The 18,151-nt window shown below is 38.5% G+C and overlaps 1 protein-coding gene across 2 annotated transcripts in view; it reads right to left on the reverse strand.

The window, feature by feature from the left end:
- The window catches only part of ARHGEF28 (Rho guanine nucleotide exchange factor 28), an 84,549-nt gene that overhangs the window by 52,621 nt on the left and 13,777 nt on the right, over positions 1-18,151 (reverse strand). The window contains exons 3-9 of one of the 2 annotated variants that reach the window (XM_034773879.1): positions 11,463-11,764; positions 8,842-9,031; positions 6,915-7,026; positions 3,581-3,661; positions 2,797-2,839; positions 1,203-1,326; positions 23-149 (exon numbers count right to left, since the gene is read on the reverse strand). In XM_034773879.1, the coding sequence (XP_034629770.1) occupies positions 23-149; positions 1,203-1,326; positions 2,797-2,839; positions 3,581-3,661; positions 6,915-7,026; positions 8,842-9,031; positions 11,463-11,764 (979 nt within the window). The remainder of the gene's footprint in view (positions 1-22; positions 150-1,202; positions 1,327-2,796; positions 2,840-3,580; positions 3,662-6,914; positions 7,027-8,841; positions 9,032-11,462; positions 11,765-18,151) is intronic. The other variant, XM_034773881.1, reaches the window with a different exon arrangement.

The following is an 18,151-nucleotide window of genomic DNA, read 5'->3' on the forward strand; positions in this document are numbered from 1 at the left end:
ATAAAAGACAGTAGCTACTTACAAGAGCACTGCAATGACTCTTTCCCTAAGAGGGCTTTGTCGCATGCCATACACGGGATACTGCCTGAGAAGTTCCCAGTTATAAATTGATGTCTGTTCAGTTTGTCTTTGGCATCCTTATTCTTTGTCTTCAGATCCAACAGAGCAGGCAAAAGAAGAGAGATTAAAATAGATAAATAATCACCATAATATTATAACTTTAAAACATTTTTCTTTTAAGAGAAAATGGATTTTAAAACATTTATCTCCTCTCTCTGGTAACAACCGAGACAGTGGGGATGTGTGCCTGCATTAACCTAATCTGACATACAAATACATGCACCTGTAATTAAAGGTAGGTTTTAAAAATTGGTTTTTACAACTCGGTTTTTGATATTCAAAGGGACATTGCTAGGTTAAAAATCATCTATTTTTGAAATAAACAAGTTTCCTTTCCTGTGTTACTAATAGCAACTTATGGCTACATTGTGCAACACATAGTCACATTGGGACACATACTCACATGAGTAGTCCCGGTAGTTAACATTAATAGAATTATTATGTGAGTAAGTGCTCACCAGCATGGACATACGTTGCACAATCTAGACTTTAGATTATTAAAAATGTAACACTGAAAGTATCTGATTTACTTTTCACAACTAATTTTGTGGTTACATTTAGTACTTACTTTGGTCCCTGATTCTAAAACTCACATATGCTCAGCAGCACTTATTCACGCATTAAGTTCAACAGGACTACTCAACTGAGTAAATGCTACAGTAAAGACTACAGAATCAAGTCCTTACTGTGGATAATAAGAAAAATAGACATACACTTTCGAATACTTCTATTTTTGTATATCAAGTAAGAAAAAACTTTTTCCAAATATACTGCAGACATTTAAACTTGAGCTAAATCACAAGACACGAGATGAGTAATAATAATTAAAAAGTGGCAAGGGAACTCAGTACTGTGAAAACAATGTTACTTTTAAAAATGAGCAATATTGTTTGTCTATACAAGGACACTGACAACATATTTGTCATAAGTTTTAAATTTAAAATGTCTTATAAATACAGTTTAAATAATTGGAAAAATCAGCCACTTGTCTTTACCTAACAGGCAAGACAGATCTGATCCCAAGCTATAATGCATTTCAGTTATGCTAACAAGCACCTGGTTATATGTAGATCCGAAATTACCTTGCACTTATTTCGTGTACTAGTCATTCTGTTCATCAGGAAGCTGAAAGTACGACTCACTTTATATTTTTCCGACTCGGATTTTGTAGGTATAATATACTTATCCCAGTCCTCCTCCTGAATCCTAAAATGTAAATCAGTGAATACAGTTCATTACACTGGACAGAACATCTTAAAACGGAGCAGCAGCTGGCTGATATTCTGCTTCAACTGTTTTTAACAATCACAGGATGTATTTAGTTGGGGTTGGTCCTGCTTTGAGCAGGGGGTTGGACTAGATGACCTCCTGAGGTCTCTTCCAACCCTGATATTCTATGATTCTATTCAGGTTTAAACCATAATTATTTAAGAGGTCAACATCAAACCAAAAAGTGACATTAGTCCCTGCATAATACTAATTAGGAACACATGCATGGGTACTGTACATAATGCGAACTATACTGCAAGTTTCCCATCATTATACTGTTATCAAACCCCTCAGCAAGCATAGTCCCATATTTTGCATGTTCCTTTGCGTAGCTCCCACATTAACGCCTTTTCCTTGCTATGTCTGATCTCAGTCAGCTGTGAAAGAAGAAGCTTGTGCTGCAGCAGCCAGGGATTCTTCTGCATGAGCACCAGCCTCATAGGTCCCAATTCAGCACAGCATTTTAGCACATGCTTAGGTGCTCTGTTGAATACTGGCTGGCCTGCTGAATCGGTCACAGATGTGTGCTGTTTCCCTCCTTCTCTCCCTAGATGGCACTGGAGCACAGGCGTGTCTCAGCCAGCCTGCAAAGCCACGATGTTGTCCTGACTTGGGGATCAGATGGAGCACATGACACAGCAGTGGGCTCTGCTGGGAGTGTCACTGCCAGACTAAAGGGAAGATGGGATTTGGATTCCTGCACTTCACATACAACGGGATGGTTCCCTGGTATCCAGCCACATCGTTCCAGAACATGCAACTGATTTTTATTTGCAATAAATAAATGTAAAAAGGAAATTTCAATACAAGTTGCAAAATGAAGAACTCAAAAGATGCCAGTTAAGGTTGCCTGTGAAACTGTGACTCTACTCCCCTGTGTGTATTCATTACAATACAGTCTTTACTAACATGAACACTCAGGGGTTTTTTTTAAGTTTTTTAATGTGCACAGTAAATGAACTGGAAATCCACTCCTCTTTCAGTATGCACCTTGTACATAAACAGCTGGTGTCTGGCACACAAAATAATGTGTAGAGTAACGGTAGATGCAGCACACCTACATCTAAGTGGTTACAGAAGTAAAGAGAGTGCCAAATGGACTTAAGAAATGCCAAACTCTAAAGTTGCACAGTCAGGAAACAAATGTGTTGCAAATATAACATTTTTATAGACTATATCCAACGCTCACACTAGTATGGAGTATAACATAGCATTCTGAGCTTCATTAGTAAAAGGCACGACAATAGAACATGGTCTATTGGTCTATCTGAGTCTGCTACTTTTGAGTTATGATGAGCATTACAAAGATGTGTGCTACGAGTGTTTAACTAGTAGCATTAACATGTAAATAATGGTAGATGGATAAAAATTACACTGCAAAAATTCATCTGTGGCAAGTGTCAATACCTTTTTTCCTTCAATTGCTCTGGCAAGCTGTATGCTCGTTGTTCTACAAAACACAAAAAGTTAATGAAAACTAACGTGGTTATATTGGGATATTTACTTGTTTGAAGCACATAACCTCCACCAGGATGTAAGCTCAGTCATTATATTCTGGCATGTTGGTTGGGAATTTAGAAAGCAAAAATTATTAGAAGCAGTATTGCCCAGGATAATACAAATCGTTTAATAAACAGGTTGTATTTGACAGAGTTTGCTTGGATCTGGGTTAACATCAGAGAATGCCAGTCTTTGAAAACTGACGGATTGCTTTTAAGAAGTAAAGAAAATTAATATTGATCTTTTTCTGAGCAACCCAGTTTTTTGAATGGTTCAATCTTTCATTTTGCTTTTTAGCTATTCTTTGTAAAGTGCATACATGATTCTTTTCTATTATTTCCAAGACCAGACGTTATTTAGTTTTGTAGCGATTATCTGCAAACATATGCCTAACTTTATGTACATACATAGCCCCAACGACTTAACTGGGACTATTCCCATGCTTAAAGTTAGATCTATGCTTAAGCCTTCTTGAATAAGGGCCCATATGAAAAAATACCCAGCAGTTCAGCAAGTAAGATAATATATTTTATCATATATGTAATGAGAATCAAATCACATTTCAGTTAATTGTCAGACCAAAGATATACAACAAGATGCTCTTCTGAAGAAATAAAGGCCATGTTCCCACAGAAAAATGAAGATAGCTTCATGCAAATTAGCACCATTGGGTTGCCATTGCAGTACTTACTACAGGGATGGAGCAGACACATTGATTTAGAGAGTGAAATAGCCTGGAGAAGGGATCGACCACTGTTCATGCACACACCATCTACACAGCAGGGACAAATTCTTTACAGTTACATACTAGAAATATCCTCCTTTAAATACATATGTAGCCATTTTATTCCTATGTGTATTAAAAAGCTTTGGTTATTGCTATGGCAGTAGGCAGCGCATTTCCTACTTTTAGATTGTACCTCATGGTGCAAGAATGAAACTCTCTTATTATGGGCTAATCCTTTTGGACTCAAAAATGCAAATCCGCAAACTCAGATTGGATTTTAATTTACAAGATCAGATTTTACAAGACCCCCATTTATGGCCAAATCCTAAACAAGACGTCAAAGCGGTGGAGCCGTGGGAGTTCCCAGCTGCCGAGAAGTTGCACCTGAAAATCTCTGCTTCCCTGCTTGCTGCAGAGTAGTTCCATGTAGCAGCACTGTCCATGCCAACATGTTGCAGTGGGGGGCAAGAGGTTGAGACAGAAGCAATGGGGCAGGAGGGCCAGCAATGTGCTCAGCAGATCCTTGATGACTAAGGCTCAGATTTTGTAAGGGATATTTTTAGTAAAAATAACGGACGATCACGGGCAATAAACAAAAATCCAGGGAAGCCTGTGCCCAGCTGTGCTGCTGGGGCGGGGTGAGGAGGAGGCACAGCCAGGCACCTCCTGGAAGCCCAGATGCCCATGGGGAGTTGGAGCTCTGGGGTCCCCCTGCTGCCCAGCGGCTAGGAGCTGCTGGGGGCCTCCACCAGCAGTGGCTGAGAGCTGCAGGGCTACCTGCTGACCGCAGTCCAGCCCTGGGGCAGAAAATGTCACGGAGGTTTCTGGAAGTCACAGATTCAGTGACCTCCGTGACATAATTGTAGCCCTACTGATGACCCAAATGCATTGGCCAAATCGCCCCATGCTTGGAGAACACGGTGACTACAGACACTTCTGCAGCCTTGATGGGCTACAAAGTGACTATTTGTGTCCCATAGCTTGGGAAGAAGGATGATTCTAGCTCTCCCAAGCCCCAGGTAAACTCCTATTAGTTTACTCTGACTTTATATAGGAGGTCAGGGTTTAGGCCTGACTACGGCAAAGCTCTTAACCATGCTTAACTTTACGCAGTTGCTGCAGTCCCACTGACATTACCAGGACTTAAACACATGCTTAAGTGCTTTGCTGAATTGAGGGCTTTAGATCTTATGGGACATACACCCTTGTTCCTCGTCTGCTTTTTTAGATTTCTCAGATAATCTGCAGGATGAAAAATTGCTAAAAATAAAGTTACATTTAAAAAAAATCAATACAAATACTTGTAAACACCCCAGGTGTTGCAGATCGTGCACAAAAGAGTTCTGGGTAGAAACAAAGCTTTAATGTGGATTTGAGGGACAAAAAACAACAAATTTGAAAAAATGTTCACCTATATTTTAACCAAGATTGTTGTTGCTGTTTTTTGCATTCTGCTATTAAGCATCACGTGAAAAATGCCCCAATCCTGCAAAAGTTTAAGCATGTGTTTAACTTTGAAATCAATTGTCCTGCAAGTTAAACCTGTGAGTGAGTCTTCCCAAGACACAGGCCTAAATAAAATAAAGAAGCTTCTGGAGCCAATTCAGGATAGCACTTAAGCACACGCCTCACTTTAAGTGCATACTTAAAGTTATGCCTAAGTGCTGTCTCTGCACCTTGAAGTCTTTGAAGTCTTTTCAACCGTGATTTGAGGACTTCACTAGCTCAGATATAGGTTAGGGCAGGGGTAGGCAACCTATGGCACACGTGCCAAAGGTGGCATGCAAGCTGATTTTCATTGGCACTCACACTGCCCGGGTCCTGGCCACTGGTCCGGGGGACTCTGCATTTTAATTTAATTTTAAATGAAGCTTCTTAAACATTTTAAAAACCTTATTTACTTTACATACAACAATAGTTTAGTTATATATTACAGACTTATAGAAAGAGATCTTCTAAAAACGTTAAAATGTATTACTGGCACGCGAAACCTTAAATTAGAGTGAATAAATGAAGACTCTGCACACCACTTCTGAAAGGTTGCCGACCCCTGGGTTAGGGGTTTATTACAGGAGTGGGTGGGTGAGATTCTGTGGCCTGCATTGTGCAAGAGGTCAGACTAGATGATCATAATAGTCCCTTCTGACCTTAAAGTCTATGACTCTGACTCTATGACTCTAATAAGGAGGCTTTACCTAAATGACGCAGCACATATTAGAAAAAAAAATACACAACCATTTCCAACCCAGATTTTCTCATGCTTATAGCTTGAAGTAAGAATTTTCCTTTTGGAAGAAAATCAGGTTTGTTCTTATTCCAAAAGTAATTTAAAAAAAAACAAAGAAAATGGATTCTATTGAAAACGAACTGTTTTTCAGAGATGTGATTATGAGTAAGTTTGAGTACATATCTCATACTTTACATCATTTTATGGATTTCTATTTTAGCATGTTACATAGCTTTCTCCAAGGAAAGCCTGGGTTGTTTGCTAAAAATAAACAAACAAACAAACAAACAAAAAAACCCTTAAAATAGAAGGCTGCTAGAAATAATTTTTAACATCTTGCAGGCAGCACATAAGCAGAACAGTTGATTATGTAACCCGGGACTACGTTGTAAGGTTCTTACAAGTTTTCCTCAGTTCTCCAAGGGTGGGCAAACACCTATTAACTTCAATAGAAATCTGTCTGAGTTAGGACTGAATTGGAGCAAAGGATCAGATTATCCCTACCATGGTAAAACATGCAGAATAGAAACAGAGGGAAGGCAGGTCTGTGAGAATCCCCTCACAATGAATCCACATATCATCCCATGAAGAGGGTGGTGTTTGCTCCCCTGCCTGTGGAAAAGGTCACAGCTTACACACAAACCTCACAGATTCCCAAGGATCTGCAGGATGCGGGGACCTTGTGCACAGAGGGCCTGTGCCTCTGCACCAAGTTTGGCCTCTCTGCTGGACTCTGGAAAAGAAAATTGTGTCCTAAGCTGACATATCTTTTCTCCTAGCTACACCTCCAGATTGCCCACTTCTCCCTTGCAGCTCTGTCTCTATGCCCTCCCATACTGCAGGCTCTGGACCTACAGAGTGCCCTTTGAAGGGCCAGGAGGGATGATGTGGAGGCAGCTAAGCCCCACTTCCACATGGGCTGATGGAGAGCTGCACACTTAGGGGACCACTCTTTACATGGATACCAGGGAGACAATCCAGACCTGCGTAAAGAAGTGAGCATTTGGCCTGTAGTAAGCATGGAGTTTTGTGGCATTCCATACACACAAATGGAGTAGAACTAATGCTCACCTTCATTTGAATCACAAACTGTGAAGTCACGCACAAAACGAGATTTCCCTAATAAAACTTTGGGTGAAGAACATGAGTAAGAGCGTGACCGGATTCCAGAAAGTAATGATTCCTAAAAGAAATCAAAATGAAGGGGAAAAGCACATTAATGTTAAGGAAAGGCAATTGGTGTTACAGGAAAGTGTGTGTGTGCACAAATTAGAGCAAGAAAAATCCTAAATTATTTCAATTGGTGGGGACCAAAGTCTGAACAGTGATGTTATTCTACTATATCAGATGGCCAGTTATCTCCCCTGCTTTTTTCTGACGGTACTTGACATGGCATTTTCACAGCAGAACAGACCAGTGTTCCATCTAACCTAGTATTCTGTCTCCAGCCATGATCTGGATATTCCAGAGGAAAGAATTAATCTCTCTCTTCCCTTTCCCTTATGTTTATCTAATTGTGCTGGATACCATAGTGAAAATCTCCTACCCCAGCTGGTGATCCGTTATTGATATGCCTTGAAAGTAAAGTCATAATTACCTGTGCAAAGCCCATTTCTTTTGAAAATTTAAATCAAACTAATATTATCTGACTTTTGTGGTTCATTAAAATACATGGACTTGCATTTAAAAAAAACCCTATATTTTCACTACTATGCAGATATGTTATTGACATGCTAAGTGCACAGGTGGCTTCACAGATAAAACAATATTCTGTTTGTTTCAGTTCCAGATTTGAAGTCAACTTTAAAGGCTCTGAAAGAAACAATAGTGATGGTCTGTGCTCTATCAGATGGAAGTTTGCATCATGACACCAACAATGAGTACATGCAGCATAAAGTGCAGTCTTTTCTCCAAAGAGGACACTATGTGACTGAGTCACTGTTGCACGAAAACTGAACTATTTTTCACCCCTACCGAGGATGGTCATTTGAAATCATTGGCACAGATAGCATTGACATTGCTTGATCACAATGTACCTGACCTAGAAATACTAACGCGAATTTCCATCGTGCACTTGCAGCAAAGAGAATTTCATGTTGCAAAAAACTTTGCTGAAGCAGCCTTGAGTTCCAAAATATTGTGAAAACAATATGTTGATTTTCAGTATAAATACTACTGAGCAGGTTGGAAAACTTCTGGGGGAAAAAGCATTTATGCTTCAACTGAGAATTTTGTTAAACTGCTCGATAGAAAGAAACCAGTATTTTTTAAAAATAGCTCTCTTGCATTTAGGTTTGGTAGTTGAACCTTTTTTCCTCTGGTATAATCTAAATCTCATGCCTATGAATAAAAGAGAGAAGAACTCTTTGTATGTGTTTGACGTTTCCAGAAATAGCCAAAAGTTCAATGAAGTTACAGTAGCCAGAATATCTGTGAGAAGCATTAGCAGAGAAAGGAGTTTGTATTAGTCAGTGTATAAAATTCAGCCAACTCCGTGACTGTCTTTTTTAAAAATACTTGTTTGCAAAGGCATTAACCTTCCTCTTGTGCCATAGAGACAGGGCCGGCTCCAGGGTTTTGGCCGCCTCAAGCAGCCAAAAAAAAAATAATAAAAAAAATAAATAAAAAGCCGCGATCGCGATCTGCGGTGGCAATTCGGCGAGAGGTCCTTCGCTCCGAGCAGGAGTGAGGGACCGTCCGCCGAATTGCCGCCGAATGGCTGGACCTGCCATCCCTCTCTGGAGTGGCCGCCCCAAGCACCTGCTTGCCAAGCTGGTGCCTGGAGCCGGCCCTGCATAGAGAATACACTGGGCCACAATTTTCCTCTCTGTTATACCAGTGTAAATTAGGAAAAGCTTTGTTGACTTCTATGGAGTTAATCCAAATTTACACTAATATCACTGAGAGGTGAATGAAGCCCTTTAAATACATATTCTTATATATTTTCAACAACTTAGTTGAAAGCAAAATAAACAAAACCAAAATTATATCCACATACCTTTGACTGTAGATTGTTAGAGTCCATCCTGTGGATGCTATAATCCAGATCAGTGCTTGTCTCAGAAGAATCTAATTCATGCCCGCTGCCAGCCAAGGTCACTGAAGAATTGAGGGAAGGGTAGCGAATATGGGATCTGTCAGAAATCCCTTCACTTCCACTGTCTACTTCAAGGTCATCAAGACTAGAACTAAAGCATACAACAAAATGTATGGAATGTAAAGCAATCTAATTACCAACCTTTCAAACTTAATGCAACGAGCAAAGAGAACAGTCTAGTAAATGGTGCTTGGGCTAGTCATGCTCTAGTCCTCTCTCAGCTTTGTGGTCCCCCCCTTATCATGCCCATGGCTTTACTCCAGTTGCATCTTGTCTATACTTTAAAATGTGGTCATGTTGTAGTCAAGCTCAGATACAAGAGGCTTAGAACTGGGAGTCCTTACCTGAATGCATTTGTAGAGTAAACAGGGACTTGGATATCTGTTGTTCTTTTGCTTCTGAACTTCAAAGTCAAGTTTAAGTGAGAAGTTGCATGATAAGAAAAAGTGCAAACAGCCTATATAATGTGGCAATTCTCAGATTATTTTCTCCAACATCTGGGAATGAATGGAGGCTGGAAGGAAAAATCCACCAGGATATATACATAAAGCAGCGATATGCTGGAGGAGTTTCCTAGAAGCCACTTTTTGAGTAAGCCTGATTTTAAGGTGTATAAATTATTCCCTTTTTTTTTTAAAGACAGAAAAATGAAGGAATATGATCAAGCTTAAAAACCCCCACCCTCATGAAATCAAAAATTAAAACAATTAGAGAATGTTTGATTTGCAGATGTTCTTGAATATAACATTACAATGAGATTTCCTAGCAGTATCAACACCACAGGGGTGTTTCTCTGCGATCTTTTTGTCCCTTTATCTGTATACATAAGCTCATGGTTTCTTTATTAATGTGACTGAAGTGAATGGTTGACTGCTTGCAACAACATTCCAGTCTTCCAAGACAAAACGTTTAGAATATGCATGGTATTTCTCAATAACTACAGATCCAAGCTCGGAATAGTAGCATTGTAACTCCTTCACGCAGCATTAAAATTCACCTAATTAAAAGATTTATTTTTCAACACAGTCCAAACCTGTTTGATCATTGGAGTTCTGGATGTTATCCATCCCCCACATTTGCCATAAATGTGCCATGTGATATTGGAAAAATAAGTAACTTAGGCTGTGTGTGTATTAATTTCCCCATTTGTGAAATGGGGATAATCATACTTACCTATGGCCCTGTGTACATGAGAAAAACATCACCATTGCAACCATGCTGATGAAGTTACACCATGCAAATGCCTTATGTAGACACACTGCACCCAGGTGAAGCAGGATGTAGTCTATCCTGGCTTATTACAGTAACTTACACTAGGAGTTGCATGGCACAAATTTCTCCAATATAGACAGGACCTACACAAAGGTGTTGAAGATTTATTAATGTTTGCCAAGCACTCTGAGGTCCTTGAACAAGGATGTTATTTAACAGCATATTTGTATTATTTTACTGTAGTATTACTTCATACCTGATCTGATCCTGTAATCTGTACTCAGGAAAAACTCCCAATGAATGTTTTAGGGAGGGATAATTTTGAAGTAGACATTAAAATAGGGGACAAATCCTGTGCTGCAGCTGGGGAACACCAAGCACAGCTCAAAAAGAATGTGGTGTGTGTGTAAAGGTAGCTTTAAACCATCTTTGTGTTCCCCAATCCTGGAGCAGGTCCTATTCCCACCATAACATAGAGCTGCTTGTAGGCAAATCCTCCAGTGGCTGGACCTGTTGAGTTTAGGGCTGCTTTTTACCAGTGGAGCAGCACAAAGCAGGCCAAACACACCAGAGATTTGGGTTCATGAAATACCAATTCCTTTAGGATCTGTTTGGAACAGGCCCTCAGTTGAGAATAACAATTATAAATTGCTTATGCTTCACTTTCACGGTTTATGACATTATGAAAAACTTCTCAGTGAAAATTCACACAATTAATAGTTACCTGGTTCTGTTTTTCTAGCAGGTGTCACACTTTGCAGCACCTACCACAATTTAGGCCAAGAAGTATGAAGTCGCTTAGAAACTGCTTACAGTTTGTAAGAAACAAAAGCCAAAGAAAAACAGGAAAAAACCAAAATAACTCTTTATAACCACATTATAAAAATACAGAACTAAATAAAGCATCACATAAAATTTGGGATTTAAGTGACCACGGGACAGTTTTTCTGAAGATATTTTAGATTTTCTCTCAGTAGAGATGTTAATATTCCAGGTTTTGTTTTATTTTTCTGAACTAAAATATACTTAGTTATAATTTGTATTAATGGGTCTTCATGTGACTCCATAGACCAATTCGAGAAGAACGTTTATAGCACAGGCCACAGAGCTATTTGCCTAGCTGTTCTGATTGAGCTGCACATTGTTAACATGCCTGGCACTGTGCTTCCAGCTGCTCCATGCACTTCTTCTCAAAGTCACGGAAACCCACCCTTACAGTATAGTTCCATGCAATACTATTTGTGTGTGTGTGTATATATATTATTAAATTTTAGTCTTTTCTGGACAATACCAACAAAACAACTCCATACCTTCTTTTTTTCATGTCAGCATATAGTTGACTTCGTTCCTTATTAAACCCACGAGACTTGAGTGGTAGATATGAACCTGCTGCATACAGATTTGAAGGTGAAGTGAAAGGCTGTGAGCCTATATTGTCTAAGTTACTCATTGCCATTTGGTTATCTTCATTTTCTGCATAAATATATTGGTTGCTTTCCTTAAGTGAGGCAGATGATGAGCTCTTGGGGGTCAGGGTTGAGTGGGTTCGATCTGTGCTTGTTTCAGTGGTGACACTGTCTACGTTAATGTAGTTAACATCCAAATCTCCAACCTGGAGCAGGAGATAGATATGTATTAATGCTAGTGAAAAGTAAATAATGATGTATCGCCAGAGAATAGTGATCTTTCTTCAAACTACACTGCTCTGTACCACTGTTTTTTCCTTTATTACTTTTCTGGGCCACAGAAATTGAAGACAAACTAATATGACTAATAAGTTTTTCAGGCCTCCAGGTCATTCTTCCATAATTACAGGAGTGATGAATTGAAATCTCAGTCTAATGCAGAAGTTTTCAATCTTTTTTCATTTGCGGGCCCCTAAACATTTTGAATGGAGGTACAGACCCCTTTGGAAATCTTAGACATACAATGCAGACCCCCAGACGTCCATGGACCACAGGTTGAAAACCACTTGTCTAATGGATTTCCCACTCGGTTTCATCCAGTTTATAATATGAAATAACTCACAATTTACTTTACACCTTAACAGCGGCTTTGTTTGTTTCTTAAGCTAAAATTGTGCAGCCCAGTAGTCCATAATATAGCCTAGTGTTCAGGGTTATTTGGGGAGAGGTAAAACACTGAGTCATTTCATATGGAAAAAGCAGCTTACAAGGTAGGCATGTGTCTTTCCCAATAACAGTTTCACAAAGCCTGTAAGCTTAGGGTCAGACCCTGTATATGACCTGCCATAGTGTTTCCCCAGGATTTTGATGGGGGAAGGAATCTTTATCCCAACACCATCAAGCAACCAGGGTGTCACTCCTGTAGCTTGTGCATACGGTATACCCCTACTCTCACACATAGAAGGGAATGGCACCTGGAGCTACAGTTACTCAGGTTCAGTGCAAGGACCACGATTTGGACCTTGGTAAGTAATGGTGACTATATAACTCCTTTAGAAACCAAGGTAGAATTTCCTGTATCACTTCTGCAAAGGACATTAATGTACAGATGAGTGTCAGTCCTTGCTTAGTTAGAAGTGGAAGGCTCTTGAAAGGATAGATGTGTAGCTAACATCTGGCTGTAGCTCAGCACCTCTACAAAGAGCTGATATAACCAAAAAGAATGAAAGCATTGAGAGTTTCAAAAGGGAAAAGCTCTATTGTTTTAGCCTACTGACTTATTCTCATCCAATTCTGGAGGTTGTTGTAAGGTAGAGACTTCTCTTAATAAACCATGAATAGAACTCCTACGATTTTTATAAAAGTCCTGTTTCTATATTCAAAGATATTAATCTGTCAGAAACCTGGTATCACTTTTGCTGTACTAAGCAAATCATGTACAAGAAGGGTAAAATTCTCCTCTCAGATATTACACAACAGTTCTACACTTCAATACAATGCCTGGGCAGTACTGCCACATTGCAACTATGGGCATTCCACATACATTAGCAGAGAAGAATATCAAGTCTAATTCCTGTTGTACAGATCCCACAGGAGAATGTGGCCCAAGCAAGATTCAACTTTCTGATATATTATTATGAGTTAAACTGTCAAACGGTAGAAGCTCAGTCCTGAGACCCCCCCCCCCCGCCCAAGAATATGCACATGCCACAGTGCATCTGTGATTGAACATGGAATTATCATGAGAATATGTGCAACTTGGATAAACACAGATACAAATGGCTGTTCACACACCTAATTAGCCATTTGCATGTGCCGTTATTCAATTTGCATACATAAAAGGGTAGTTTTATGCAGAATTGTGGCGATCAAAGGTGCATTATTGGACATTTTAGATCATGACTGACCTTCAGCTGAGAAAATTTGGCCTTAACATGTTTTGTGTCTGTCACAAAGAACAATATCAGCTCTTAATGCAATGGGTGAATGTTTCAATGAGAGGAAAAAGAATATGAAGATGCATTTTCAATATCTCTGCCTTCTTCCAAGATTTTCACCTAATAGCATACAATAATGTCTTACATTTATATACTGCCTTTCATGCTGAAGGATCCCAAACTATTTTACAACATTTTATATATATATAAAAATAATAGAACCTCAGAGTTATGAACACCTCAGGAATGGAGGTTGTTTGTAACTCTGAAATGTTCGTAACTCTGAACAAAATGGTATGATTGTTCTTTCAAAAGTTTACAGCTGAACATTGAGTTAATAGTGCTTTGAAAGTTTACTATGCAGAAAAAAAAATGCTCCTTTCCTTTTTCTTTTCTTTTTTTTTTTTTTTTTTTTTTAGTTTACATTTAATACAGTACTGTATTGTATGTGTCTTTTTGGGGGGCGGGAGGTCTCTGCTGCTGCCTGATTGCGTATTTCGGTTCCAAATGAGGTACGTTGTTGACTGGTCAGTTTGTAACTCTGGTGTTTGTAACTGAGGTTCTACTGCACAAGGATCACTTCTACCACCACTGAAATGCAGCCACCGCTCGCAGGAAGTTGGCAGCTGTTTTACAATACATAGCGTCTATCCACAACAGTTTACAGTTAGGACAAAAAGTGAGGAAGAACAGCACTTTGAATTGAGATTGTGGGGAAAATTTGGATAGGTAGGATTCAATTACCCAAAATGTAGCTTGGCCAGAATCTATTGGAGCTAGTCTCCTTGTGATAAGTAATATAGCACAGCTGTTAATCACAAGTGGCCAAGACCTCAGTTTTACATCACATCTGGCAGAAAGCACTTCCAACATTATAGTGCCCTATAACAATAATGGGACATTGGTTTGTCTGATCACTTATTTTTTATTCCTGTTGAATTGATAATTTAGGGTCTTGTTAATTAACAAACATGAGGAAACAAGACCCTGTTTTAGATAAGAGGGAATTTAGATGCAAATAATCAAAGAAGAAGAGCTGTTCAGCTCATAGAAAACAAAACAAAAAAAGCTAAAGATTTACATTTTCATAAAACTTATTTTATTTATTAAAAACACCTAATAAATGAGTTGAGAACGACAGCAGGCAAGGGAACAAAGTTGCAGTTATTACATAAACATTAGGGCTGTCAAGTGATTAAAAAAATTAATCGCGCTGTTAAACAATAATAGAATACCATTTGTTTTCAAATATATTGATTTCAATTTCAACACAGAATACAAAGTGTACAGTGCTCACTTTATATTTATTTTTATTATAAATATTTGCACTGTAAAAATAAAAATAGTATTTTTCAATTAACTTAATACAAGTACTGTAGTGCTATCTCTTTATCATGAAAGTTGAACTTACAAATGTAGAATTAGGCACAAAAAAATAACTGCGTTCAAAAATAAAACAATGTCAAACTTTGGAGCCTACAAGTCCACTCAGTCCTACTTATTGTTCAGCCAATCGCTCAGACAAGCAAGTTTGCTTACATATGTAGGAGACAATGCTGCCCGCTTCTTGTTTACAATGTCACCTGAAAGTGAGAATAGGCATTTGCATGGCACTGTTGTAGCCGGCGTCACAAGATATTTACATGCCATATGTGCTGAAGATTCATATGTCCCTTCATGCTTCAACCACCATTCCAGAGGACATGTGTCCATGCTAATGATGGGTTCTGCTTGATAACGATCCAAAGCAGTGCAGACCAATGCTTGTTCATTTTCATCATCATGAGTCAGATGCCATCAGTAGAAAGTTGATTTTCTTTTTTGGTGGTTCGGGTTCTGTAGTTTCTGCATCAGAGTGTTTCTCTTTTAAGACTTCTGAAAGCATGCTCCACACCTCGTCCCTCTCAGATTTTAGAAGGCACTTCTAAGCCTTGGGTTGAGTGCTGTAGCTAGTTTTAGAAATCTCACATTAGTACCTTCTTTGCATTTTGTCAAGTCTGCAGTGAAAGTGTTCTTAAAATGAACAATATGCTGAGTCATCATCCAAGACTGCTATAACATGAAATATACGGCAGAATGAGGGTAACACACAGAGCAGGAGACTTACATTCTCCCCCAAGAAGTTCAGTCACAAATTTAATTAACATTATTTTTTAACAAGCGTCATCAGCATGGAAGCATGTCCTCTGGAATGGTTGCCAAAGCATAAAGGGGCATATGAATGTTTAGCATATCTGGCACATAAATACCTTGCAATTCTGGCTACAAAAGTGCCATACGAACGCCTGTTCTCACTTTCAGGTGACATTGTAAATAAGAAGAGGGCAGCATTATTTCCCGTAAATATAAACAAACTTGTTTGTTTGAGCGATTGGCTGAACAAGAAGTAGGACTGAGTGGACTTGTTGGCGCTAAAGTTTTACATTGTTTTGTTTTCAGGGTGGATAAAAAAAAATCAATGATTTAAAAAAAAAGATTGAAAAAAATCGGATTTTTTTATTTAAATCTGATTTTTTTGATCAAATGCTTTTTGAGGGAAAAACCTATGTAAAGATAGTTTTAATTAGGATACACCATAGCTCAAAGATATCTCATCATGGAATAAGGATTATAAATTCTAATTCTGTAGTATGAGACAATATATTCATGTAATGTTTAATGAGTTCCAATAGTTCATGGATTAGGGACCCAATTTTATGGGGTTCCAGGGGCTTCTGTATAGATTATTTAGGTTAATCTTTCTATCTACCCAATGGGACTCAGTGCTCAGTCTAGAAGATACCATCAGAGATGCTTAGTTTTGCAGTTCTCAAACTGTAGATTTGTGTCTCCAGAGATAACATGCTTGTTAACAGCAAAAATATGTTTAAATAAAAAAATAATATACAGAGGTGAGAAATAGCAGACCTCAACCCTATTGTCCCTCTGCAAATTTGTGTACACAGAGTCAATCCCTTACCTCTCTCTAAAAATGCAAAGTTTTGCAACAAACACTCCTTTCCGTATGACTGAGAACCCACACTTCATTAACATGGTTCAGTCATTAAGACTAGGATACAGTCCACCCAACAGAGCAGATGTCACAGGCAAATTGCTGGATAAGGGGTATGAAAGAGAACTTGAGAAGTGTGCAAAAGGTCTAGAGGGTGAAATTGTTAACCTGAGTCTTGATGGGTGGAGCAATGTCCACAATGATCCTGTTGTATGTGCTTGTGTGACAACAGAAGAAGGGAATGTCTTCCTTAAGAAACAATTGATACATCAGGAAATGCACACACAGCAGAATGCTTACAAGACGTAGCAGTAAAAGCTGTAACAAACTGTGAAAAAAAAAATCAAATGTCTAGTACGCAGCTTGGTCACAGACAGTGCTGCAAATGTATCCAAGATGAGAAGAAAATTTAGAAGAGAGTAAACACAGTCCCAAGCTAATAACATACTGTTGCAGTGCTCATTTGATGCACCTCCTAGCCAAAGACTTCAGTGTTCCAGAAATAAATGCTAATGTTGTTGAAATCGCAAAATACTTCCATAAGAACCACTTTGCAGCAGCTGCTCTGAAAAAAGTTGGAGGAACCAAGCTAACTCTCCCACAAGACGTGCGATGGAAATCGGAAGTGGACTGTTTTGAGCACTATATCAAGAACTGGCCTAATCTGATGAATTTGTGAACAAAATCATGAAAAAATAGATAGCACTGTCAAAGTCAAAGTTCTCAACATTGGGCTTAAGAGAAATGTTGAACACAAGCTGAGTACCGTGAAGCCTATTTCGGTAGCCTTGAACAAAATGCAGGGAAATAGCTGTTTTATTGCTGACGCTGTTGAAATTTGGAAGGAACTGAGAGATCTTAAAAACAGAAATATGCAATGACAGAGTTAAATTACAAGCATTAAAAAAATGAATGGGACAAGTATTATTTCCATCTCATTTTCTTGCAGATATTCTCAATACTCGGTACCAGGGTCAAACCTTAACTGCCGTAGAAGAGGAGTTGGCTATGACATAGACATCCAGCAATCATCCCTCCATAATGCCAACTATAAAACTTCAGAGCTAAAGGTGAACCATTCAAGAAATATGTTTGCTGATGATGTTTTAAAGAAAGCCACACCAGTGAACTAGTGGAAGTCACTTAAGCATTTGATTCAGAGACTGCTGAAGTGATAATCTCACTTTTAACAGCAGTAGCTTCTTCTGCTGGTGTAGAAAGAATATTTTCCTCTTTTAGATTAATTCATTACAAATTGAGAAATCGTTTGGGACCTGAAAAAGCAGGAAAGCTTGTTTTTCTTTTCCAGATTATGAACAAACAGGAAAATGAAGGTGAAGACGACTGAGTTAGCTGCAGAAGCCAATATTTTAAGTTTCTCATGTTGATTTGGCTGACATAGTCGATTTAAATTTTTTTAAAATATTTCATTTAACCATTTTAGTTAAAAACAATTTTAACAAAAACAAACCTGATTTTAAAAAACTTGAATGTTTAACTAAATTCAAAAATTCTTATGATTGTTTTGTTAAAATATTATATGTTTGCTGTTGAAGAAAAAAATCCAGAATATGTAACATTGTTGTTTTAGTTAAATAAAACAATTTAAATGTCTGTCTGGTGATGTTCTCCCTCCTAATACAGCACAGCAAGAAAATCCTCCA

The sequence above is a fragment of the Trachemys scripta genome, chromosome 6 (assembly GCF_013100865.1).
Source record: "Trachemys scripta elegans isolate TJP31775 chromosome 6, CAS_Tse_1.0, whole genome shotgun sequence".
Taxonomy (NCBI): Eukaryota; Metazoa; Chordata; order Testudines; family Emydidae; genus Trachemys; species Trachemys scripta.